Source organism: Mauremys mutica, chromosome 1, assembly GCF_020497125.1.
Source record: "Mauremys mutica isolate MM-2020 ecotype Southern chromosome 1, ASM2049712v1, whole genome shotgun sequence".
NCBI lineage: Eukaryota > Metazoa > Chordata > Testudines > Geoemydidae > Mauremys > Mauremys mutica.
Window position 1 is genome coordinate 4264151 of NC_059072.1, and position 26309 is coordinate 4290459.

General features: G+C 51.9%; 1 protein-coding gene across 3 annotated transcripts; it reads left to right on the forward strand.

Moving 5' to 3' along the window:
* Window positions 1-455: 455 nt before the first annotated feature.
* Window positions 456-25837, forward strand: ODF3B (outer dense fiber of sperm tails 3B). Of its 3 annotated transcripts, XM_045027569.1 has the most exons (8): window positions 2171-2192; window positions 3290-3424; window positions 3895-4098; window positions 8764-8865; window positions 10312-10433; window positions 10628-10768; window positions 11975-12046; window positions 25140-25837. In XM_045027569.1, the coding sequence occupies exons 2-8, from the start codon at window positions 3316-3318 to the stop codon at window positions 25146-25148; spliced, it is 759 nt and encodes a 252-aa protein (XP_044883504.1). In that variant the 5' UTR covers window positions 2171-2192; window positions 3290-3315; the 3' UTR covers window positions 25149-25837. The 3 variants fall into 3 exon arrangements, with proteins under 3 accessions (XP_044883514.1, XP_044883504.1, XP_044883524.1); XM_045027579.1 differs by lacking the exons at window positions 2171-2192; window positions 25140-25837 and adding an exon at window positions 456-580 and having other exon boundaries at window positions 11975-16778; XM_045027589.1 differs by lacking the exons at window positions 2171-2192; window positions 25140-25837 and adding an exon at window positions 2793-3003 and having other exon boundaries at window positions 11975-16779.
* Window positions 25838-26309: the final 472 nt, after the last annotated feature.

A 26309-nucleotide genomic window follows, 5' to 3' on the forward strand; every position in this document is an offset into this window, starting at 1 on the left:
CAGGCCCACGGCACCCACCCCCGCTTGTGACTGTCCAGGGTTGTCCTCCATGTGGCCGCAAGGTTCCTGCAGGGCCCCTTCCCCCCAGGCGGCAGGGCAAGGGGCCGGGCCCCCCAGGTCCTAGCTGAGCTGCTGGCCTTGTGGCTCCAGTCCTGCCCAGATCTCCTGCTTGCCCAGGGGCCCGATCCGTGCTGAGCTGGGCTTGGGCACTGGGGAGGGGGCAGGTGGCCGATACCAGGGTGATGGGCGGGCTCAGCGGGGGGGAGCAGAGAGCGAGAGCCCGGGGGGGGGCTGGGGACCCCGGGGGGTGCTTGGGGGCGGGGCCCGCACGTGGACTGCGGGGGCCGGGCGGGGGGGGGAGGTCTCTGCCGGGGGGCCGGGCCCCGTTGCCGGGAGGCAGCGGGCGGGGGCGGCGCGGAGCGGGCTGGTTGCCGGGAGACGCTGTAAACAATGGGGGGGGCGGAGCGGGGTTAATCCCGGCCCCGCCGCCGCCCGGCTCAGTGCTGCGGCCGCCGCCCCCCGCAGGCTTCTCTCGGGTCCGCTACGCCCCGCCGCAGGCTTCTCTCGGGTCCGCAGCCAGGTCAGTGTTCGGCGTGAGCTGACGCGGCTGGGTTCCGTCCCTCCCGGGGCCGGATTCCCGGGGACAGCCCTGCCCGATCCCCCCCCATCCCCCTGGGGCCCCAGATCCCAGTCTACACCCCCCCCCATTCCCCTGGGGGCCCGGCTCCCTCCCAACCCCCCCCCGATCCCCCTGGTGCCCCAGCTTCCTGTCTGCACCCCCCAGAACCCCCCAGCTTCCTGTCTGCACCCCCAGATCCCCCCCCCCAGCTCCCTGCTCGAACCCCCCAATTCCCCGGGACCCCCAGCTCCCTGCCTGCACCCCTGATCCCTCGGGACCCTCAGCTCCCTGCCCGACATCCCCCCGTGTCACCTGGGGCCCCAGCTCCCTCCCGAATCCCTGATCACCCTGGGGCCCCAACTCCCTGCCCAACCCCCCCCCATCCCTCTGGGGCCCTGGCTCCCTGTCTGCACCCTGACCCCCCTGGGGTCCTGGCTCCCTCCCAAACCCCCAAATGCCTCTGGGGCCCCAGCTCCCTGCCTGCACCCCCCAATCCCCCTGGGGCCCCGGCTCCCTCCCAACCCCCCCCCCCATTCCCCTGGGGCCCCAGCTCCCTCCCAACTCCCCCTGGTCCCCCTGGGGCCCAGCTCCCTGCCTGCATCCCTATGTCCCCTGGGCCCCCAGCTCCCTGCTCAAACCCCCACATTCCCTGGGGCCCCCAGCTCCCTGCTCAAACCCCCACATTCCCTGGGGCCCCCAGCTCCATGCTTGCACCCTCAGATCTCCTGGGGACACCTCTGTCCTGCTCCGCAGATCCTTGCCTGCAACCCAGATCTTTCAGGGCCCCCAGCTCCCTGCCCATACCCCCCAGATCTCCCAGGGACACCCCTGCTTGGCCCCCCCAGATCTCCCAGGGCCCCCAGTTCCACCTTTGGACTTCTGGGACTAACGGGAGCAGCTGCTTTTTCTGAGCCTCCTCTCCACACAGTTCGTACTGAGCAAATCTCTCCGACCCTGGTGCTGATCATAGCCCCTGTAACTTTCCTGCTGGGGGTCGTCCCTTCGCGGTCACTGCCTCTGTATTTCCAGCCTTACCAATATATCATAGTGATCCTTTCCCCTTTCTAGTGTCCCCCAGCCAAAGATCTCAGAGTGCTTTACAGATATGAATGAATTAGCCCCTGGGATCAATATCATGATCCTTTTTACGTATTGGGAAACTGAGGCCCGGAGACGGGTAGTCAGAGGCACAACCAGAGAGAGAACCTGGGAGTCCTGATGCCCAGGCCTCTTCTTTAGCTCCAGGCCCTTTCCTCCTCCCCCCCCCCCCGCCTGTGTGGGGATGGGACTCCCTCACGCCTCTGCCAGAATCGAATCCGAGCCCTGGAGCTCCCAGACATTGGTCTCTAGTCACCCTGGCAATGAACTTTCCCCTTTGAGCTGTGGCTGACCCAGCCCCATTTCCTCCCCAGAGGAAATTTCAGCTGGCTCCACCCACCGCTTATGAGCAGCATCTGTTTGTTGTCCCTGATGCCATAGTAACTGGATAAAAGAGAGAGCGAGAGCATGCAGGATCTCCATGGGGCAAACCTTATTAGGGCTCTGCCTCGGGAAATCCCGGCAGCTCTGGCAGGTACAGCTCATTGGCCTTGCGGATCGTGTCTCCTTGTGCAGTTCGTGCCCTTAGATCTTCCTGAGAGTCGGGGTGATCCTGGGGTGTGAGCGTCAGGTGCGGAGCAGGTGCAGTAGCCCAGTAGAGATGAGTCACGCTAGTCCCCCTGCTGCTGAGCTCTAGCTCTGTAGCCCAACGTGGCATCTCACTGCACAAGGGCCTTTCCCTGTGTGTGCCTGGGGGTGGTCCCTAATGCACCCCTGGGAATGGTAGGAGCAGTCCAGAGAGCCTCGAAGGGGGACAGAAAAAAAAGCAGAGAAAAAGTAGGATCCTTCCTTGATGTGCTCCAATCCACCAGGCAATCTCTCCTGCAATGGAGCGACTGCTTCTCCAGACCCAGTGACTCGGGAACAGCGGCAGCTTCCCAACTGATTCCTCTTTAGGGCCTGAGACCCGGCAGAGGAAGCTTCATCCCCAAAGGAGAATTCCGGAGCTAGAGCAGAGCGCAGGTGTGGGACCAGGGTGACGGTGTCACCTTAGTGAGAGCCCAGGGCTGCCCACCAGCTCTGCACTAGCCCCTGGGGTCAGGACCTGGGGGACAGGACTCCTGCTGCCCCGGCTGCAGTGTGTTGGGTCCTCTGGCTAAAGCTGATTCCCTCAGGGAGCTGCGTGTGTGCTGCCCTCCCCTGGCCGAAGTGTGATGGGCCATTCCCATAGCAGTTCTCTCTGCTGATTGGTGAAAAATAACGATCCTGGTGCAGGGAACCATTCATCCAAGCATCTCAAACAGCCATCTGAAGACAACGTCTCCATTGTACGGAGGCACCCGGAGGTAAAGCAATCTGCCCAAGGTCATGCAGAGAGGCTGGAAAGGCTGGGAAGAGATCCCAGGTTGCCTGAAGCCCAGTCCCCTGCTCTAACCAGTAGACATGCTGCTATGGGATTAGCTGTAGCTGTGCTGCTGCCCCCTACTGGAGTGTGACAGGCCAGCCTGTGTATTGCAGGGGGATGAGCACCAAGTAGGCTTGGGGGCCCTGTTCCCATCGGGGTGGGGGGACAAAGGGCTCTTGCTGCTCCCCAGCCCTCTCCCTAACCGGGGCTCTCTGTCTCCTCACCAGCTGTGGGAAAACACCGGGGATCCAGCATGTCTGCCGACGTCTGGGTGGGAGCATGGAGACCCCACCGGCCCAAAGGGCCCATCGCTGCTCTCTACAGCAGTCCCGGGCCCAAGTACGGGCTCCCCACAAACGTAGGTGAGAGAGAGCATCAGCGAGGAGCCGGCCAGGCCAGTGGGAAGGGGAGCCCCCCAGGCTCCGTGAGGAGGGGTGGCCTGGGGCTCCCCGCCAGCATCATGGAGAGAGGGACACACGGGCCAGCTGGCAGCTCCACGCACATGCCCAATGCTTGGGGGGGGGGGGCTCTCCACCTGCAGCCGAATGGGGCTGCTCGCCCCAAGGGTGCCCCTCACCACGCCCCCTTGCACCAAGGGATCTCTTACTTCTCCCCCACTCACGGTTTTTCCTACACAATAGGACCTGTGCCGAGGGAGCTCTCCCCTCCCCTTGCCCCTCTCAGATCTGGGCTGGGCTCCATGCCTGCCCCAGTGGCCTGTGTGGAGACAGCTCTGCCAGGCCCCACACTCCCTCCAGGGCTGGGCTTGGGGGCTCTCACTATCTGGCCTATGACCTCCACGCCCTGGCTCTATCTCTCCTTCCTGTTGCAGGTTACCCCCTTCACGACCCCTCCCGCTACCGAGCCCCCGCGTACAGCTTCGGCATCCGCCGCCTCTATCTGCAGGATGAGTGCTCCCCGGGACCCAAGTACATGGTGCCAGCCAAGATGACCGTGAAGGGCAAAGATGGTAACCCTGCCTACTCCATCTATGGCCGTCCCAGGGACCTGATGCCCTTCCTGACCCCCGGGCCAGGTCAGTCTGTCCCCTTCTCACTTGCTGTATATGGCCAGGCTACATGGGTGCGGCTTGATTTGCATGTGTGTGATTTGATGTCTGTGATGGAAAATGTCAGCACGTCTGTTAATCTATAAGTTGCCACAGGACTCTTTGTTGCTTAGCACAGGGTTGTTTCTTCCGGTCCATGCTCCAGGGCTCTGTACAATCCAGGTGTGTTTGTCCCGAGTGATTGAGCTCCCTGTAAAGCCGATTTTGTTAAAAAAGGCTCCATAGACAATCCTGGCAACTACAGGCTGGTAAGCCTGACTCCCGGTGCAGCCAGATTGGTTGAAACTGTGGTAAAGAACAGAATGATCAGACATGTAGATGAACACGATTTGATGGGGAGGAGTCAACGCAGCTTTGGTAAAGGGAAATCATGCCTCTCCAATCTATTAGAGTTATCTGAGGGGGCCTACAAACACATGGATAAGGGTAATCCAGTGGCTGTAATAATCTTGGACTTTCAGAAAGCCTTTGAAAAGGTCCCACACCAAAGGCTCTTAAGCAAAGTAAGCAGCGACAGATAAAAGGGAAGGTTCTCTCATGGATCAGTAACTGGTTAAAAGACAGGAAACAAAGGGTAGAGATAAATGGCCAGTTTTCATGGTGGAGAGAGGTAAGTAGCGAGGTCCCCCAAGGATCTGTACTGGGACCTGTGCTGTTCAGCATGTTCATAGATGATTTGGAAAAGGGATAAACAGTGTGGTGGCAAAGTTTGCAGATGATACAAAATTACTCAAGATAGTTAAGTCCAAAGCTGGTGACACAGAGTTACAAAAGGATCTCACAAAACTGTGCAACAAAATGGCAAATGAAATTCCTTGTTGATAAATGCAAAGTAATGCACATTGGAAAACATGATTCCAACTATACTTGCAAAACGATGAGGGCTACATTAGCTGTTACCGCTGAAGAGAGAGATCTTGGAGTCATTGTGGATAGTACTCTGAAAACATCTGTTCGATATGCAGCGGCGGGGCGAAAAGCTAACAATGGAAGGACCCATTAGAAAAGGGACAGAAAAGACAGAAAATATCCTAGTGCCACTATATAAATCCATAGTACACTCACACCTTGAATACTGTCTGCAGTCCTGGTCACATTGGTCTAAAAGACAAAGATTAGGGCTGTCAATTAATCACAGTTAATCGCGTGATTAAAAAAATTAACCATGATTAATCATGCAATTAAAAAATTAATTGGGATTAATCACATGATTAATCACACAGTTAAACAATAATATAATACCATTTATTTAAATAATTTTAGATGTTTTTTACATTTTCAAATATACTGATTTCAATTACACACAGAATACAAAGTGTACAGTGTTCACTTTATTTGATTACAAATATTTGTACTATAAAAAACAAAAGAAATCAGGGCTGCCTGGGGTGGGCGGGGCAAGCGGGGCAATTTGCCCCAGGCCCTGGGCCCTACAGGGGCCGCCACAAGAGTTTTTCAGGGCCGTTGGAGCAGGGTCCTTCACTCGCTCTGGGGGCCCCGGAAAACTCTCATGGGCCCCGGGCCCCTGGAGCTTCCTCCACTCTGGGTCTTCGGCAGCAATTCGGCAGCGGGGGGTCCTTCTGTTCCGGGATCCACTGCCGAAGTGCCCTGAAGACCTGCGGTGGGGGGCCCTTCCGCTCCAGGACCCACCGCCAAAGTGCTGGGTCTTCGGTGGCAATTCAGCGGTGGAGGATCCTTCCGCTCTGGGACCTGCCAATGAAGTGCCCCGAAGACCCCGGCAGGGATTCCTTCTGCCCTGGGACACGCCACCGAAGTCTGCCGAAGACCCCAGGCCCCCTGAATCCTCTGGGCGGCCCTGAAAGAAATTGTATTTTTCAATTTACCTCATACAAGTACTGTAGTGCAATCTCTTGATCGTGAAAGTTGAACTTACAAATGTAGCATTATGTACAAAAAATAACTGCATTCAAAAATAAAACCATGCAAAAATTTAGAGCCTACAAGTCCACTCGGTCCTACTTCAGCCAATCGCTCAGACAAACAAGATTGTTTACATTTGCAGGAGATAATGCTGCCCTCTTTTTGTTTACAATATCACCTGAAAGTGAGAACAGGTGTTCTCGTGGCACTATCGTAAACGGCATTGCAAGCTATTTATGTGCCAGATACGCTAAAGATTCATGTGTCCCTTCATGCTTCAATCACCATTCCAGAGGACATGTCCATGCTGATGATGGGTTCTGCTTGATAATGATCCAAAGCAGAGCAGACTGATGCATGTTCATTTTCATCATCTGAGTTAGATTCCACCAGCAGAAGGTTTATTTTCTTTTTTGGTGGTTAGAGTTCTGTAGTTTCCGCATCAAAATGTTGCTCTTTTAAGACTTCTGAAAGCATGCTCCACACCCCGTCTCTCTCTGATTTTAGAAGGCACTTCAGATACTTAAACCTTAGGTCGAGTGCTGTAACTATTTTTAGAACTCTCCCACTGGTACCTTCTTTGTGTTTTGTCAAATCTGCAGTGACATGCACTGGGTCATCATCCGAGACTGCTATAACATGAAATATATGGCAGAATGAGGGTAAACAGAAGAGGAGACATACAATGTTCTCCAAGGACTTCTGTCACAAATTTAATTAATGCACTTTTTTTTTAACAAACATCATCAGCATGGAAGTATATCCTCTGTAATGCTGGCTGACACATGAAGGGGCATATGAATGTTTAGCATAACTGGCACATAAATACCTTGCAACGCTGGTTACAAAAGTGCCATGTGAATGCCAGTTCTCACTTTCAGGTGACATTGTAAATAAGAAGCAAGCAGCAGTACCTCCCGTAAATGTAAACAAACGTGTTTGTCTTAGCGATTGGCTGAACAAAAGTAGGACTGAGTGGACTTGTAGGTGCTAAAGTTTTACACTGTTTTGTTTTTGAGTGCATCTATGTAACAAACAAACAACATCTACATTTGTAAGTTACACTTTCACAATAGAGATTGTATTAAAGTACTTATATGAGGTGAATTGAAAAATATTTTCTTTTATCATTTTTACAGTGCAAATATTTGTAATAAAAGCTAATATAAAGTGAGCACTGTACACTTTGTATTCTGTATTGTAATAAAAATCAATATATTTGAAAATGTAGAAAAACATCCAAAAATATTTAATAAATTTCAATTGGTATTCTATTGTTTGACGATGTGATTAGTCACGATACATTTTTTTAATTGCAGTTAATTTTTTTTAGTTCATCGTGTGAGTTAACTGCGATTAATCAACAGCCCTAAAAAGATATATTCAAATTGGCAACAGTACAGAAAAGGGCAATAAAAATGATTAGGGGTCTGGAACAGCTTCCATATAAGAAGAGATAAAAAAGACTGGGACTTCTCAGCTTGGAAAAGAGACGGCTAAGGGGGGGTCTATAGGTAGAGGTCTATAAAATCATGACTGGTGTGGAGAAAGTGAACAAAGAAGTGTTATTACCCCATCACACAACACACAAGCCAGGGGTCACCCAATGAAGTTAATAGGCAGCAGGTTTAAAACAAACAAAGGGAAGTATTTCTTCAGACAACGCACAGTCAACCTGTGGAACTCATTGCCAGGGGATGTGGTGAAGGCCAAAACTATAACTGGGTTCAGAAAAGACCTAGATAAGTTCCTGGAGGATAGGGCCATCAGTGGCTTTTAGCCAAGATGGACAGGGATGTAACTCCACGTTCTGGGTGTCCCTAAGCCTCTGACTGCCAGAAGCTGGGACTGGACGATGCGGGATGGATCACTTGATAAATTGCCCAGTTTAGTTCATTCCCTCTGCAGAGTCTGGCACCAGCCACTGTCAGAAGACAGGACACTGGGCTAGATGGACCATTGGACTGATCCTATGGCCATTATGTTCTTATGTTACCCTCGAGAGATGATTCCCCAGCCCCATAGATATCACTGCCAAGGACTGATCCTGAGAGTCAGCCTAAATTCCCTTCTTGTTCATTCTATCCCATTCCTCCTAATTCCCCTCCCCCTTTGTGTATCCTCCTGGCTAATCCCTTTCTGTCCTGGGCTTCACACCCTTCTGATATTTGCAGGGAGCCCGGCAGGAGCACTAGATGGGGGGAGCTCTTAGTTACTCTAGTTCTGCCCTCTCCTAGAAGCAGGGCCGGCTCCAGGGTTTTAGCCACCCCAAGCGGCGGGAAAAAAAAAAGCCGCGATTGACGGCAATTCGGCGGTGGGTCCTTCCCTCTGAGAGGAACTGAGGGACCCGCCGCTGAATTGCCACCGAAGAGCCGGATGTGCCGCCCCTTTCCATTGGCCACCCCAAGCATCTGCTTGCTGCGCTGGTGCCTGGAGCCGGCCCTGCCCAGAAAGGGGCGCTGTAGGGAGCAGCACAGGAGAACTAGCTGTATGGCAACTCCCAGCTGCTCCAGCCTGGCCTTTCCCAGCAGGGGGCACTGTGGGGAGCAGGGCAGGAGCACTGGCTGTGGTGGGAGCTGCCAGTTACACCGGCCTCAGCCTCTGCCAGCAGGGGGCGCTGTAGGGCATAGGACAGGAGCGCTGGCTTTCGGTGAGCTCCCAGCTGCTTCAGTCCACGGTTTGCCAATCAGTGCGGTATGGGGCATGTCCCTCCTGTCTATGCTCCAATATTATCCTCCCTCTTTGTTTCAGGTCGATATTCTCCAGAGAAGGCAGGGAAATGGGCCTATCACTCCGCGCCCATCTATTCGCTCGCCTCACGCACGAAGGAGTTTGCGAATGACCAGACTCCAGGTAGGAGAGCCCATGACCTAGCTCCTGCCCCCGCCGCCCCACTCCACCACTGGCCAAACACCTCAAGGTTCCCAGGCACAAATCAGTGCCCGATGGCTCAGACATTTGTCTGGATTTGTCCCCATTCTCCCCTTCCCATTCCTGGAAGCCCTGGCTCCCGCACATGCCTATCTCCACGCCCAGGGACCCTAGAGCCAGTTCACTGCTTTTCCAGCCTCTTATCCAAAGTGGGTGCTACTGGGCAGGGTGGCAAGAGAATGTCAGAGGGGGGGATCAACCCACTGGTTTGGGGTGCGAGTGGACCCCGGATCCTGGCAACTGCTACTGAATGCTGAACAGAGGCCAGAGCCGCTGGCTACCTGAAAGGGGGTTCCAAAGAGGATGGATCTAGACTGTTCTCAGTGGTACCAGATGACAGAACAAGGAGTAATGGTCTCAAGTTGCAGTGGGGGAGGTTTAGGTTGGATATTAGGAAAAACTATTTCACTAGGAGGGTGGTGAAGCACTGGAAGGGGTTTTACTTGACTCACTTAAACTTAAAATTCAAACCTAATAAACAAACTAAGAACCAAACTTAGGGAAACCAAGCTTTGCCTAGTTTTTTTTAAACTTGAAGTTTCAGAAGAACAAGTGCAGCCTCCTAATAGTAGTAGTTCTTGTAGCTAGATAGACTCGCTAGAGATCGAGTAGAAATAGACTGGAAGTGAGAATAACAGACCGGAGTGTGTTAGTGAGGTGGGTTACCTCTTTTACAGGGCACAACTGCCGGGGGAAAAATTATGCCCAAAGTTTACTTTTTACCCACAAAATGTTGGGGTACGTTTACCCCATAGGCTAGTATGTTTGTGCGTATTGATGACATGTACATACCCACAGAAGTGTCCTTGTGGTGCACCTGTTGAGTTTGTGGGTACAACATTGGAACCCCCCTGTGCCATTTTTCATTGTTTATTGGTCTAGATAAAAGGTCACAGACATAGGCGGGGGTACTTATCTACTTAGGTAACAAGCTGTAGGTTCACTTTAATTTTTGAGTAAAAGGCTTTAATATCGATATGCTAACTTTGCCTTAGCTTAACATAGAGGATATGGCCTGTAGGTTTTTTGCATTACCGCCAAACTTACTTTAATATAAATTTATAAACCTATTACAATACATCAAACACTTAAACTATAAGAAAAAAATATATATATATGCAACCAAGCAGGTTAGTCCTATAGGCTACACCTCCCCATCTCACCTCACTCCTGCCTTCCCCACCCCTCCCCATTCCCTTCTGCCCTCACCCCCCAAGCCCTGCCCCTCTCCAGTCTCACCTCACTCCTGCCCTGCCCTCTCCTGCCCTCCCCCGCTCCCCAGAGCGGCCCTGTCAGATTTCTGATTTGTCCAAAGTGGTGGTTGAATGGCAGTTCCTTCCCTCGCTGACCCCTGTTCCCCCGTCCCAGGGCCTGCCGCCTACGGGCTCCCCCCAATGATCGGGCCCAAGGTTGTCGGCAAGAGCACTGCCCCAAACTATTCTCTCCTGGGGCGCAGCTTGGTCGGCAGCTTCTATGAGGACCTGAGCAAGGTGAGAGGCAGCAGCGGAGCTGCGAGGGGGGTACTCAGGTGGAAGGGGGTGAGGGAAGGGGGATGGGGGACACGCCTGGCGATGGGAAATGGGGGTGCAGGATGCCAGCTGGGTTGTGGCTCGGCCTGCTGGGGGCGGGGGTTGCCCCTGGGAGTGGACTGTTGGCGACTGAGCTCCGCTCTCCTTGTGTGCAGACGCCAGGGCCCTGTAACTATCGTGTGGTGGAACCCAGCGTGTACAAGACCCGGGCCCCCCAGTACAGCATGCTTGCCCGCAACATGCTCCCTGGGGACAACACACAGAAACCAGGGCCCGGGGCGCACAGCCCGGAGAAGGTGAGGCGGGGGCCGGGACCCACACACACACGGGCTCATGAGAGCTGTTGTGGCAGGGATTCACTGAGTACGTGTTAGCTGGCGGAGAGACTGGAGACCTCATGGAGAGATTTCCCTGGCAGTGAACAGCCTGTGTGTGTGTGTGTGTGTGTGTGTGTGTGTGTGTGTGTGTGATGCAGTGTGTGTGTTTGGGGGGGGTGATGCAGTGTGTGTGTGTGAGGGGGTGATGCAGTGTGTGTGTGGGTGGGGTGATGGAGTGTGTGTGTTTATAGGGGGTGATGCAGTGTGTGTGTGCGAGGGGGTGATGCAGTGTGTGTGTGTGCATGTGTGTGTAGCGGGAGAGCTAAGGTCTCACTCAGGATTGTAGTTGTGGGGGGGCATTGAGATCTGATGGGGGGCATGTGTGTGTTTTTAACATGGGGGCATGTGTGTGGGGGATGCAGTGTGTGTGTGAGGGGGGATGCAGTGTGTGTGTGTGTGTGTGATGGGGGGTGATGCAGTGTGTGTGGGGGTGATGCAGTGTGTGTGTGCGAGGGGGTGATGCAATGTGTGTGCGAGGGGGTGATGCAGTGTGTATGTGTGTGTAGCGGGAGAGCTAAGGTCTCACTCAGGATTGTAGTTGTGGGGGGGCGTTGAGATCTGATGGGGGAGCACGTGTGTGTTTTTAACATGGGGGCATGTGTGTGGGGGATGCAGTGTGTGTGTGTGAGGGGGGATGCAGTGTGTGTGTGTGTGGTGGGGGGTGATGCAGTGTGTGTGTGATGGGGGGTGATGCAGTGTGTGGGGGGGTGATGCAGTGTGTGTGTGGTGGTGGGGTGATGCAATGTGTGTGCGAGGGGGTGATGCAGTGTGTATGTGTGTGTAGTGGGAGAGCTAAGGTCTCACACAGGGTTGTAGCTGTGGGGGGGCGTTGAGATCTGATGGGGGAGCACGTGTGTGTTTATAACATGGGGGCATGTGTGTGGGGGATGCAGTGTGTGTGTGTGAGGGGGGATGCAGTGTGTGTGTGTGTGCGCGTGTGTGTAGTGGGGGATCTCATGAAGGATTGTAGTCGTGGGGGAGCGTTGAACTCTGATGTGGGGGGGGGGGGGCGTGTGTGTTTATAACGTGGAAGCCAGGATCTCCGCAGGGTGCCAGCAGGTGCTGGGGGGAGGAGCTGAGATCTCACGCACTGATCCTGCGGTGTTCTGCTCCCTCTCCCTGCAGTACATCCAGCAGCGTGGCCAGACCTTTGGGATCCGCCACTCCGACTACCTGGCGCCCCTCATCGTGGACGTGGTGGATTAAGCGAGTGCGGTCGGAGGAGCAGAGGGAGTGGCTGGTCACGGGCATTAGAGAGAGGGACGGGCTGGACAAGAATTTTGCATTTGAAAATCTTTGCTGACTTAACACTCTGTCCGGTCGCCTTTGGCAAGTCAGCCTCCAGCTCCTCAGCCCCAGGGAGACCCGGGGAGCTTGGGCCTGGTGCCTTTGCGCCGTTCGGCAGCAGCCAGACAGTGGAACCGGAGCAGGCCGTCGTGTGAGTGTGAGCTGGAAAGGGAGTGAGGCGAGGTCAGGCTGGTTGAAGCGCACCCGAAAGACAAGGCTCTCTTGCACTAGCCACAGTAGCTCAGGTCCCCCCTCACGTTCTGTCTTTCACTCCTGGGGGGGATCCGTTCACAGCGGCGGACACCGGGGAGGCCAACGCGCCCACGCTCTCCTCTCTGTGGGCCTCTTCGGTGCCGAGGACGGAGCTAGTCCTCGGAGCGTGGCTAGGAGACCTAATGCAGCAACTGGCTCCCACGCAATGCAGCCCAGCCCACCAATGCCCCTCGCCCTTGGCTTCTCTCCTGGGCCGCCGGCGAACAACTGCTGGATCCTTGCCCAGCGCTTTCTGCCTGCCAGTGAGGAGGTGGAAGGGTCTCGTTTTGACTGCTCTGTGCCCTGAGGTTTCCCCGTCAGACCCTGGGATTGTCCCTCTCTGAGCACAGGCCGCTGCCGCCGTCAGCTACAAGCTATTGTCCAGGGCTTTGTCCAGCCTAGCAATGGGCTTCCCACCCATCCCCTGGCTGGCCAGTTCCCTCTCCCCACCCATCTCTCTTCCGGGGCATCTTCCCAAACCCTCGACCTACATTTCCCTTTGCGCAGTTTGAGCCCACTCCTCCATATCACCCCCCCTTTATCATGCTGATTCCTCTCCGTATTCTCCTGCTGCCCCTTGGCTGTCCCTTAGCCACCTTGCAGGGTTAGTGCTTTCAGCTTCCCCCCTTCCTCACCCCACAACTCAGTGGCCCCCGGCCCTCAGCAGTGTAGCTGCTCTGATTTGAGTTCCTGCCACTGTGTTCACATCTTTCTGGCGCTCAGATCCCTGGAGCTGAGCACAAGCTGGGCTCTCCCTGGAGCTGCGCAGAGAGGGCCCCTGCCTGCATTTGGATGAGAGGCCCAGAGCTGAGCATTCCCCAGGTTGCTCCTCCTGAGCCGCCTTTGCAACTCCCTGTCCCGTTCTGGTTTCCATGTGCTGAACCTTTTCTGTCTGCCTTGTGTCGGGACGGATCCCACTACAATGTGCTGCACGGTCTGTGCTCATGCTGAGGTCACTCAGGATAGAAATTGGATCCTCCTGCTCCAGAAACACAGACCGCACCCACTTGAGCTACAGGAGAATCACCCCTTAGCTGTCCCTGTAATGGGCTCACCACACATATTGTGCAATTCTGATTCTGTCCAGGAGAGGGCAGTGCTCTCTCCATCATTCTCTGTGTCTTACACACTCTAGTTAGTTCATTACAGACACTATATGTTTATACCCAGATGTGGTTATAATAACCACATCCCCATCTCTGTAGGGAAACTGAATGCAGAAACAAGCTCCAGGCGAGGCACAAACCACCCTAGAGGGTTCTGGAGAGGCAGACTATTCCGTGAGAGCAGACTCCCACTCCTTCCCTGGGAGACAATTCACCAGGCCCATAGCTTCATAGGCATTAAGACCAGAAGGGACCCAGCCTCATGCAATTGTTTCTGCCTCATACAGAGATTCTAAGAGATTCAAATGGTAGCAAATAGAAATTCTGGAAACAAATGGTTTACATATAAAATAGAAGCAGAACACGCATTGTGAAACCTGGACGTATTTAACTAACGCTCCCCCAAAGTCCTTGCAGTGTTCTGCAGCCAGGCCGTGCTGTGCTCTGTTTTTCAGGAGGGAAGCCACGCTACCAGCTTGTCTCCTTGGTGAAGGGTGCCAGAGGGGAGGGGTAACCCCTGCCCCCCAGGGATGCTCCAACGCTCCCTTGTCTTTACTCATTAACAGGGTGCTGCCCTGCTGGTTGCTGGAGGGTTTTTTTCCTATGTGTCTCTTTCTTGTCGATTTTGCAAACTCTTGATCAGCATCGGCTCAGTCTGTGGACAGGCCTCCGTTGTGAAGCGGGCAATACCCAATTCCTGCCTGAACTCCCAGACCTTAAGAATATGATTTCTAGTACAGATACATAATTCCAGAAACAGTGTCTGTCTGTACGCTTTGCAATGAGTATGATGACCAGCTCTGGGCAGAGCCCTCACATGCCACCCTTTGGTAAACTTAACATGTACACGTCCAACCCAAGGTATCCCTGTAAAACACCATGCAACTCCGTGCCTGCTCAGGGTCCTGGATCACACCTCACCCCCTACGCTGACTCCTGATTCTGTCACTGGCTAATGTATATGTCAGCTTGGAACCCTCTTGCCCAGACAGTGCATCTGCCTCCACATTTCCTTTGCCTTTAATATGGACAATTTCCATATCATATTCCTGCAGCCCTGTGCTCCAGGGCATCAGGCTGGAGTTGGACCTTCAGCCCTGTGTACCTCTACCAAAGCAGAGGGGTCTCCCTTGGAAGCTTGTTCCAATACTCAACTATCCTTATAGCTAGCAGGTTTGTCCTAATATCTCACCTAAATCTCCCTTGCTGCAAATTAAACTTGTATTGTCCGGGAGAGGCTGAGCAGTACAGGACATCCATTACTGGGGGAAATATAAGACTGGGTCTGTGCTGGCGTCACCCTGCAGTATGAACAAGGCTGGTAAGAGCTGAGCTGTGCCTGGCTGCAGATCACACGCACACCAAGCTGGAAGAGGCTGACGTGCTGGAGCCTGTTGGGCAGCATCCCAGGACTGTAGGCTACAGAAGCAGAGCAGGGTGCAGGGCACCCCAGGTTAGAGCCCGGGTGACACAGCTACTCACTAGTCCAGACTGTGCCCTGGGTCTGTCACACTCTCATGGCTTTGTCCTGTTCAGGTACCATTACAATAGGAGACTCCCAGGGGCTTTCTGACTCAGTGATTACCCCCGTTTCACGCAGGCTTTCCACCTCCTCCAGAACTTGTTGCTGCATTTCCCCTTCAGCCTTGGATGCTCTGCTAGGAGCAGGGCTGGGCCCTGAGGTTTGCGTGGAGTCTGCAATCTTGGCAGTTAAACCTGGTGAGGAAAATCCCTGTTTGTGGTGCTTTGAAAGGGCCGGTGTTTCCTGCTTTGGGGGTGGATTTAAACCCGCCCTGAACTCAGGGCTTTCCAAGGGATTCTCTGCCCTGCTCTCCCTGACCAAATCCATTAAAGGGAAGGGGAAAGTTTCTTCATCAAAACAACAAATCAAATTTACTGCCATCTCCCTTGGAGGGTAAGTTTTACTCTATTGATATGCACAGTTTGCACCGTTCCTCTGCTGCTGGGCATCCTTACATCATAAGTGACGGTTTTCACCCCTTCAACCTCCTTACAATGTCCTTCCTATAATCCTGCCTTTTGTTTCCTCTCACTGGATTCACCGCTAACACCAACTCAGCAGTTTCACATGATCTTCCTCCAGTATGCTGATCATACCAAACGTGCCGAGTTCCCTGACCTTTTTCAAGGGTCTGTCACACTCAATTCCTCATTACCTGTAAATTCTTCTTAAAACGAGTGACATATTCCCCATCTTTCCTCAGTACTGCCCTCCCCAGAGCCTCCAATCAAATCTAACGGTCCCCTAACCTGCTTCCCATACAGGAGATCAAAGGGGGCAAAACTGGTAGAGTCTCAGGAGACCCTTCTGTGCGCATTGAGCAAACAATGAAGTAAAACGTCCCCATCATTCTCATGCCTGGCAACGTACGTTCTTAGCACAGCTTTTTAAGTTCCGTTAAATCTTTCCATGAATCCATCTGTCTGTGGGTTATAGGAAGTAGCCTTTATATGCTTTGGTCCGAATCCTTCCTGTGGCTTTTGAAAGACTACACACATGGAATTTGCACCACAGTCTGTCAAGATTTGTCTGGGAAAAACTAATCTGCTAAAAATGGTGACTAAAGCTGAAGCCAGTGTTAAGCCTATTCCAGAGTTTACCTACACTTAGAATTATTTTTTTTCCTGATAGCTAACCCAGTGGTCTCCAACCTTTTTACACCCAAGATCCCTTTTTGAATTAAAGGGCAATGCAGGATCTATCCCGCCCCTTCCCTGAGGCCCGTTCTTTCCGCAAAGCCCTGTCCTGCTCACTCCATCCCCCCCTTTCTACAATAGATTTTATTAGCTGAAGTCTCTCACAAGACCCAATTCTCTTGGCTGCTCATGCGTGGAGGTGAAATAGCTGACGGTTCCCATTGATTTCACTGTCTATTAGATAAGAGCAGCTCAGGGTGGAGGTGCAGAAAGGTTTTCTCTCACCCAGGTTGGGTAAAGTGCCTTCCTTCAATCTCAAGTTGATGGAACTGTCCTCCTTTACACTGGTTCAGCATCTACCCTTCAACTTTAAAATATATATAAATGGGAAATGCAAAGTTTCATTGAATGAAAATTAAAGAGCCCCAATTTCAGCGGCTAGGACTCATGAACTGAGCACTGGAGTGAAATCTGAGACCTTAACATGCATTTTTAAAGAGAATCTCATCTGCATTATTGGAACATTTAATCCCATTAAAAAGTTACTACTATTATAATAATACACCTCTTTGACCATATAAAATATAATGTGTTGTTTGTAAAGTGCTTTGAAATGCTTAGATCAGAGGACGATTCCGATGATCCACCCTGCATATTGCAATTATACCTGTTTACCATGGCACATTTCAGTGAAGGTCAGACAGGGAGCGACTGGCAGAGTCAAAACTGAACCCCCACTTTTTCAGTGGCATCGTCTAACATGTCTTCCCCTCTAATACATTACATTTCATGGCTTCCAAATAAATCACTCACCTGAGAGTAACTCTTAGAGAGGCTCATTCTGGATTTTTTCTCTATTTTCTTGTGATGGTTTTTTGGAGGATCTTTGTGGTGAAACATCTTCTCATGTAAGAGTGAACAACAATCAACCACCTAAAGTCTTGCCATGCACTTTAATTCTCTTTGTTTGAAGGTTTAGCCTCAGTGGTGGGTATTTACACTTGAGCAGACACATTGTATTGTCCCCATAATTTTTCCATTTGAATTCTATATTGACATTTGTATTCCTACAATGCACATGAACAAGCTTGAATTCCACTAGACCATTATTATCCTCAGATTTAAAGAAGGAAATATTACAGAGATAGGCTAACCTGTGCCTTGTTTCACAAACCTGGAAGAATTCATCACCGTTGAGTTCCTGTGACCCATTAGAGAGACGTGTTGCCAAGGAAAGAAAAAGTAGCACACATAGAGTACCTCCCAAACAACATTCTGGATCTAAATCCACACAATCTGGTGCTATTTAATTTTCATTCAAATGTAGTTTTGCATGTGGTATTTTGTGAAACATTTGTATTGGAAAATGCAGGCTCTCTCTTGCTGTAAATCAGCACAGTTGCTTCAACTTCAAAGATGTTCAAGGCCTTAAAATTAAAGGAGGATGCTTCTGCCCTCTTCCCTGGCTATGGAACCCACTCTTGGGGATATCTTTTACGTTCTAAACAACATTCTGGTTCCGGCAGGAATGGTTTCTACAATATGCCCTGCAGTTAGTCAGACTTTATGTCAAATCTCATCACACAGCAAGCTCCTCCTTCACCAAGAATGAGTTATTTTCATTTCTCCTTGGCTTCTTGTGGGGTTCTGTTCCCTGCACTGTCTTATAAGATTTCAGATTCTTGCCTGCTCATGGATGGAGAGATATTTTCTGATGCAGTACGGGTCCCAAGACTTAATTTAAGCCTTATCTACAAAAGAAGATTGAATCCTTTCTCTCGCCATCATCCCTGCTTTGACCCATGAGCAAATCTGTTCTAGGCAGCCCTTTGTGACAACATTAGTGACACAAGCGGAGGTCCAATATTAGATAAAGTTTTACTCACCCGTAGAGTAAGATTCACCCCCGGGCAGATGGCCATCACAAAGGTCCATGCTCCACTTAGGTCCCTGCTAAGCTCCAGTTTGAAAGTTTAGTGGGACTAAAATTGTTCATAGGGTATTTTACTATTCCCCTGCTAACAGGTGAATATCAAATATAAGGTCCTGACAGGAAACATGCTGGAGAATATGGAATGATTCCGATTGACTTAAAAAGGAATTGAATCTGACCCAGTGAGGATGGAGATGGTGGGAATGCAGAAAAATGGCTCCCTCCTTCCTAGCAGGTTTACAATGAATGACGCAATGCCCCTGGCCACGACCAGTTTGAATTGAAAGGGCCAAACTGGATTCCTTCCATCAGAGCCAGTTCTGCTATTGATGCCGCTCAGGATCACCTTCACATTCATTCTCACTGCAGCCACAAAAAAGTCAGTAAAATGACACGAGGAATGCAGTTGGCCCATATAATTTTAAGATGAAAGAAAGATGAAGAGTGCAACGTGCAGGTCACGCCCTCTGAGGCTGAGATTGTCACAATGATCAAAGCCCCTGTGGAAAACAGCTCCATGCAAAGGAGGACATAGCAAGGCACTCAAGTTGGTTTGGCAACTAATTAGGACCTCCACCACAAACAGCATCGCAGATCCTCCAGGCAGTCCTAGGGACTGTATAAAAGCGTTCACGATTCAAGGCTCTTCTAATCACTTCTCCGGACTTCATCTCCTCGGTGAACTCGGTAAGTCCAAATACACTCAATTGCTTTCAAACTCTATAGAGATGTGACAGTAGGGGCTATTTTCATTGAAGACTGAATCTTGCTTTTTCTCATGTGATTTTGTATGAGGGATGGGGGTGTTCTTCCATAATTATCTTGTGTAGTTATTTAGTTGCAGGCACTGGTGGATTCATGGGAAACATATTTCCTGTTAACTGGAAAAAGAATTGGGGCATTTAAATCTTTTCAGTAACTTGAGAAACTCACTCAACCCTATTTCACTGATCTGAATTAGGAATACATTTCCCTAGGTTAGTAGAGAAAGGGCCAGTTCAGTGCTCTCCTACTTTATTCTGAAGCAGCTGCTACTCCTCACTATTGGAGACACGAAAATGGATGAAGCTGACAAGCGGTGTGCTCTAATCTAGCAATTCCTATGTTCTTCTGAGGGAAAAATCCACTGCTTCTCCTCAGATGGTGTAATTTAGTGCCACTCCATGGAAGTCAGTGGACCTGAACCCATTTTACCCCAGCTAAGGAGTATGTCCTTAGCGATTACTTTGGAGAAAAGTAAAGTTTTCTGTTTATTCATCAGCACGCATTGATGACTTCCAAGTTTTGGAAACCCAATGAGCCACACTCTGACCCTGGACTCAACTCATTTGCATGCAGAGGTTAAATCCTGAAATGAAAGGAAGTGATTACCATGCTCTCAGCCATTTTTTCTTTGAGAAATGTCTGAAATGGACCCAGAATCCCAGGTGTCCATCATGGAACCAGTGATGCTTATTCTAATTGGTGATTTTCAGACACTGTTCTTGATAGGAGCTCAAAGGGGCCAGCTGGGAGGGAAGTTTAGTGCGAGTGGAGAAGAAGGCTAGAAAGAGAAAATAGGAACCAACACATGGCCGCACACATAGAGACTTAGGCCACTTCTCCTCTCCTTCTCGGGCCCCGTGCAGACCTCGCTGCAAATGTAATCAAGCTGAAGCCTTTCACGGGCACTTGTACCTTCTTTTGACTCTAGTCCCTGTTGTGTATTTCAGGTTTACCTCCATCCCAGAAAGATGACTTGCTCCAGCCTGTGCTATCCAGAATGCGGGGTGGCCCGGCCCTGTCCGGTCACTGGTACCTGCAACGAGCCGTGCGTTAGGCAGTGCCAAGACTCTGAAGTGGTGATCAGACCCTCACCGGTTGTCGTGACCCTCCCAGGACCCATTCTCAGCAATTTCCCTCAACACAGTGCAGTGGGAGCTGTAGGAGCACCTGTGGTCGGACCCGGTTACGGAGGCTCATTCGGTTGGGGGGGCTATGGAGGCCATTATGGAGGATTGTATGGTTTAGGGGGATACGGCGGTTATGGCGGCCATTACGGTTATGGGGGATTATGTGGTTATGGGGGACACTGCGGTTACCTAGGCGGTTATGGTTATGGGGGATTATGTGGTTCTGGGGTATCTTGCCATAGGTACCTCAGTGGAAACTGTGGGCCATGCTAAACCCAGCAGGAACATCCACGGAAGAAGGAAGAACCAGGAAATGAACAGCCAGATTCAGATTCATCCCTTACCTTTTGGGCATGGCTTTCAGAAGTGCTTGGCAAACAGGGCTCCAGCTGAACTCAGTGGGAGCTGTGTGTGCTCAGCACCTTGGGCTGACAGCCATGCTGTCTTTCTAATGTTACGCTTTATGACTCTTTCTGCCAAGGCTTTCCCACCCGTGTGCTGATTCTCTTGTTGACCTGTGGACTCATTCTGAATTACACGCAGGCTGTTTACACTAACCCCGCTGTGTAAAGGAAACAGGGGCCTTAAGACAGATACTGGTTACATTTATTATTAGTTTAAGTCCCATTAGAGGGGAAAAAGAGACTTTGGTGTCAAGGAGAATTAAGCCCCACATGTTCTATCCTTTCCATCAAGACGTATCTTTAGCAGCTCACTTTGACCTTTTCTGAGGCCGACATATAGGGAGAAGTTGCCTAATTCTCTGCTTTTATTTTGTTTTGTCTCATTTCCCAACCACTGGGGTAAAACAAGGACCTTAAAATGGTTGTAAAGGGGATTTGTTTGTCAACCTCTGCAGCTGCACCAATGCAAGCAGAACATCTTGTCTGAAATACACCCACTGAGGCCTGCGATCGGTCATGGCCCTTCTTGAAACACTGGAAATACATTCTTTCTGCTCTGTAGTATTACTTCCTGTAACTGTGTACTGCCAATTTCATTTGCATTAAAAACTTTGCTGCATCATAATATGGGTCTTCTCGTTCTCCTTGATCCTCCCTCCTTGCTTAAATATTGCAAAATTCCCCCCTGTGGAATTGGCAGCAACGGGCAGTTCTCTAGTTGCAAGTTTCAAAGTTCTGGAGTGATAGGAGAATCCATCCGTTGGAGTGGCTGATAGCATTCTGCAGGCCCTGAGTACCAGGGTGCAGTTCCTCCTTGCATTACCCATTTTAGCAAAGTCTTTTCCTGGAAATACATAGACCAATTTTCACTTCAAGAATGTAAGTTTTTCCTTTGGTATCAAGTAGACTAACCATATGGTTCATGGTGAGCATCTGGGTGAGTCATTGAAGGACAGCGACCCAGGTTTTTGTAAGTGTCACCTGGCCTCAGTGGATCACAGCTGAGAATAACAGATTCAGGACAAACTGCTGAGGGATATGGCAGACTCAGCCCACGCTGGTGGTTATTCTGACGTTAGATCCCAAGCTAGTAAAAAAGTAAATTTCTGTCTCCTCACAGTGGTTTACAAGAACTCAAAAATGCAGTCACCACCCCAACACTGTATGATGACCGGTTATTAAAAACCAATTTCATCGTATAGAAGGTTCTGCTTATCCTAAGAGATCAGCCACATAGCCAGGCCAATACAGAACTCAGATCTAAGGCAGTTCCCCAGCAATGGGAGCTGCAGAGTCGGCACTGAGGGTGGGGGCAGCACGCAGAGACCCCTATTCCTCCCCCAGGGGCTGCCGGGATATGCTGGCTACTTCCTGGAGTGGCGCAGAGCCAGGGTAGGCAGGGAGCCTTCCTTAGACCCGCTGCGCCACCTCCCAGGAACTGCCTGAGGTAAGGCCAGTCAGAGCCCACACCCGTTATCCCCCCTGCACCCCTGATCCAGCCCAGAACCCCCTCCTGCACGGAACTCCCCGCACACTCTCATTCCGGTGCACCCTCCTGCACACACACTCCCTTCCAGCGCTTGTACCTCACATCCCTACTGCACCCCAGCCCCCTGCACCAGGCCTAGCCCAGAGTCCCTTCCCACACTCCGATCCCCTCGGACACAGCTCAGAGCCTGAACCCGCTCCCGCACCCTAAGTCCCAAGCTCAGCCCCGTGAAAGTGAGTGACAGTAAGAGAAAGCGAGTGATGGAGTGATCAGGGTGGGGCTTCAGGGAAGGAGTGAAGTGGGGTATGGGGCCTTGGGGAAGGGTCGGGGTGGGGCAACAGTGTTTGGGTTTGTGTGACTGGACAGTTGGCAACCCTATCGGGAGCCCTCTGACCAAACGAAACCCCATTTCCATCATCACCGCTCCTCCCGGCGCTAAGGATAAATGTAAAAACCAATGTATCTCTGGCATGTCATTTGAGAGCATTTTGAATAATAAACTCTCCAACAGAGACTCTGCGGAAACATAATTATGGAGTCAGTAGCCATCTCTGAACAATTCTCCTTTTTCCAGGACATTCTTCTCTTCTCCTCTAATGGAATGTCCAGTGACATGTAGCACGTAGCATCCATCTGGAAAGCCGTCTTTTAAGGCAACCTACTGTGGGAGGGGGTTAAATTCAACTGAGTCAGCTCAATGAAATTAATCTTCTTCTCATTCTTTGCCTTGATGTGTTCGTCAACTGGTCAGCAGCAATCTCCACTCCTTGCTCAAATGACACGACCAAAAGTTGATTTCACAGGTATGTTGTAAACACACCGTTTCTTTTCTTTAAATTGGAAGGCCTAGGAAATCTCAGCCTTTGAATTCCAGGGAGAGCATTTCACACAAGAATTCAGACCTAAGAGAATTGCATCTGGTCTAAATAAGACAATATTCCAATGATCTCTCTTCTGGACGCAGCTAAGCCAACCTCTTTCCAAAGGAGCCTTTGATTTTATATAAAAGTCCATTTTTCTGAAGTGCTGAGTACTCAAAAGTCCCACTGAAGCAAACCGGAGTGGTTCATGCTCAACATTTATTTATAAGAGGCTACAAGGTTTCCTGAGTTGTGTGCCAACACTGGAGGTATCCAAATCTAGAGGACCTTTTTGGCCAAACGATGTCAAGGCCTTTGGTGATATGAAAAGATAACGAATGGACGAGCAATTAAATTAGAAGACCAGTAGTACGAGGTAGTATATATTTGAATTTGGAATGAAGGGGAGTTGAAAATTGTCAAAATAAAGAATAAAGAAAGAAAGCAGAGTAGCGAGACTAGATTTCCATGATTTCATGAAAGGCCGTGTCCTATCATCAGCTCCAAACTGATGTATTTCTCACACTGTTCTCTTACTTCTTTATTGCAGTTGCAGAGTTTGACAATCAAGTCCGTCTCCCTCCATTTTTAATTACTTGTTTCACTCTGGTCAGTCTCAATTAAAGCAAAAAACAATAAAAGAAAAAGTTGAAAAACTTCTCCATTGTGCAGCTTCTGTTAGAAATTTAAAAGGCAGGAACGGTCCGTATTCATGGATAGGAGATCACCTAGCATCATTCTCATTGACGAAGATCTGCACCAAGAATTACTCCTGCGTATGAGAAGGTAGCAATAGCCAGGCTGGAAGGGAAGAATGGCCCAACTAATGCAGTATCCTTTCTCAACGAGTGTCATTCACCAGCCGCTTCAGGAGAAAGCAGAAAAACAATGAATTAGTTCTTTATGGAGGAAACATGGAATTTCTTCCTAAATTCTAAATTTAAAAATTGTGGGTGAGATTTTTCAGAGCTCCCTAAGGGATTTGAATGGCCACGTTCCAACTAAAATCATTAGGCTCTAGTGTCCCAACTCTCCTGTCTCCTTCTGCCCTCACCCCCACTGAGCCCTGCCCCTCCCCAGTCTCACCTCACTCCTGCCCTGCCCTCTCCTGCCCTCCCCCGCTCCCCAGAGCGGCCCTGTCAGATTTCTGATTTGTCCAAAGTGGTGGTTGAATGGCAGTTCCTTCCCTCGCTGACCCCTCTTCCCCCGTCCCAGGGCCTGCCGCCTACGGGCTCCCCCCAGTGATCGGGCCCAAGGTGGTCGGCAAGAGCTCTGCCCCAAACTATTCCCTCCTGGGGCGCAGCTTGGTCGTGAGCTTCTATGAGCACCTGAGCAAGGTGAGAGGCAGCAGCGGAGCTGCGAGGGGGGTACTCAGGTGGAAGGGGGTGAGGGAAGGGGGATGGGGGAAACGCCTGGCGATGGGAAATGGGGGTGCAGGATGCCAGCTGGGTTGTGGCTCGGCCTGCTTAGGGAGGGGCGCCTCTGGGAGTGGACTGTTGGTGACTGAGCTCCGCGCTCCTTGTGTGCAGACGCCAGGGCCCTGTAACTATCGTGTGGTGGAACCCAGCGTGTACAAGACCCGGGCCCCCCAGTACAGCATGCTTGCCCGCAACATGCTCCCTGGGGACAACACGCAGAAACCAGGGCCCGGGGCGCACAGCCCGGAGAAGGTGAGGCGAGGGCCGGGACCCACACACACACGGGCTCATGAGAGCTGTTGTGGCAGGGATTCGCTGAGTACGTGTTGGCTGGCGGAGAGACTGGAGACCTCATGGAGAGATTTCCCTGGCAGTGAACAGCCTGTGTGTGTGTCGGGGCGGGGGGTGATGCAGTGTGTGTGTTTGGGGGGGTGATGCAGCGTGTGTGCGAGGGGGTGATGCAGTGTGTGTGCAAGGGAGTGATGCAATGTGTGTGTGAGGGGATGATGCAGTGTGTGTGTGAGGGGGCGATGCAATGTGTGTGAGGGGGCGATGCAATGTGTGTGGGGGGGCGATGCAATGTGTGTGTGGGGGGGTGATGCAGTGTGTGTGTGGTGGTGGGGTGATGCAATGTGTGTGCGAGGGGGTGATGCAGTGTGTATGTGTGTGTAGCGGGAGAGCTAAGGTCTCACACAGGGTTGTAGCTGTGGGGGGGCATTGAGATCTGATGGGGGGGCACGTGTGTGTTTATAACATGGGAGCATGTGTGTGGGGGATGCAGTGTGTGTGTGTGAGGGGGGATGCAGTGTGTGTGTGTGTGCGCGTGTGTGTAGTGGGGGATCTCATGAAGGATTGTAGTCGTGGGGGAGCGTTGAGCTCTGATATGGGGGGGGGGCGTGTGTGTTTATAACATGGAAGCCAGGATCTCCGCAGGGTGCCAGCAGGTGCTGGGGGGAGGAGCTGAGATCTCACGCCCCTCATCGTGGACGTGGTGGATTAAGTGAGCGCGGTCGGAGCAGCAGAGGGAGCGGCTGGTCACGGGCGTTAGAGAAAGGGACGGGCTGGACAAGAATTTTGCATTTGAAAATCTTTGCTGACTTAACGCTCTGTCCGGTCACCTTTGGCAAGTCAGCCTCCAGCTCCTCAGGCCCAGGGAGACCCGGGGAGCTTGGGCCTGGTGCCTTTGCGCCGTTCGGCAGCAGCCAGACAGTGGAACCGGAGCAGGCCGTCGTGTGTGTGTGAGCTGGAAAGGGAGTGAGGAGAGGTCAGGCTGGCTGCAGCGCACCCGACAGACCGGGCTCTCTTGCACTAGCCCCGGTAGCTCAGGGCCCCCCTCACGTTCTGTCTTTCACTCCTGGGGGGGATCCGTTCACAGCGTCGGACACCGGGGAGGCCAACGCGCCCACGCTCTCCTCTCTGTGGGCCTCTTCGGTGCCGAGGACGGAGCTAGTCCTCGGAGCGTGGCTAGGAGACCTAATGCAGCCACTGGCTCCCACGCAATGCAGCCCAGCCCACCAATGCCCCTCGCCCTTGGCTTCTCTCCTGGGCCGCCGGCGAACAACTGCTGGATCCTTGCCCAGCGCTTTCTGCCCGCCAGCGAGGAGGTGGAAGGGTCTCGTTTTGACTGCTCTGTGCCCTGAGGTTTCCCCGTCAGCCCCTGGGATTGTCCCTCTCTGAGCACAGGCCGCTGCTGCCGTCAGCTACAAGCTATTGTCCAGGGCTTTGTCCAGCCTAGCAATGGGCTTCCCACCCATCCCCTGGCTGGCCAGTTCCCTCTCCCCACCCATCTCTCTTCCGGGGCATCTTCCCAAACCCTCGACCTACATTTCCCTTTGCGCAGTTTGAGCCCACTCCTCCATATCACCACCCCCCCGCCCCATCATGCTGATTCCTCTCCCTGTTCTCCTGCTGCCCCTTGGCTGTCCCTTAGCCACCTTGCAGGGTTACTGCTTTCAGCTCCCCCCCCCCTTCCCCACCCCACAGCTCAGTGGCCCCCGGCCCTCAGCAGTGTAGCTGCTCTGATTTGAGTTCCTGCCACTGTGTTCACATCTTTCTGGCGCTCAGATCCCTGGAGCTGAGCACAAGCTGGGCTCTCCCTGGAGCTGCGCAGAGAGGGCCCCTGCCTGCATTTGGATGAGAGGCCCAGAGCTGAGCGTCCCCC

Excerpts from the sequence above, each read along its gene's own strand:
- ODF3B (XM_045027579.1), top strand. The coding sequence starts at position 3,316 with ATGTCTGCCGACGTCTGGGTGGGAGCATGGAGACCCCACCGGCCCAAA. Across the intron at positions 4,099-8,763 it reads CTTCCTGACCCCCGGGCCAG|GTCGATATTCTCCAGAGAAG; the intron begins GTCAGTCTGTCC and ends TCTTTGTTTCAG. Across the intron at positions 10,434-10,627 it reads TCTATGAGGACCTGAGCAAG|ACGCCAGGGCCCTGTAACTA; the intron begins GTGAGAGGCAGC and ends CCTTGTGTGCAG.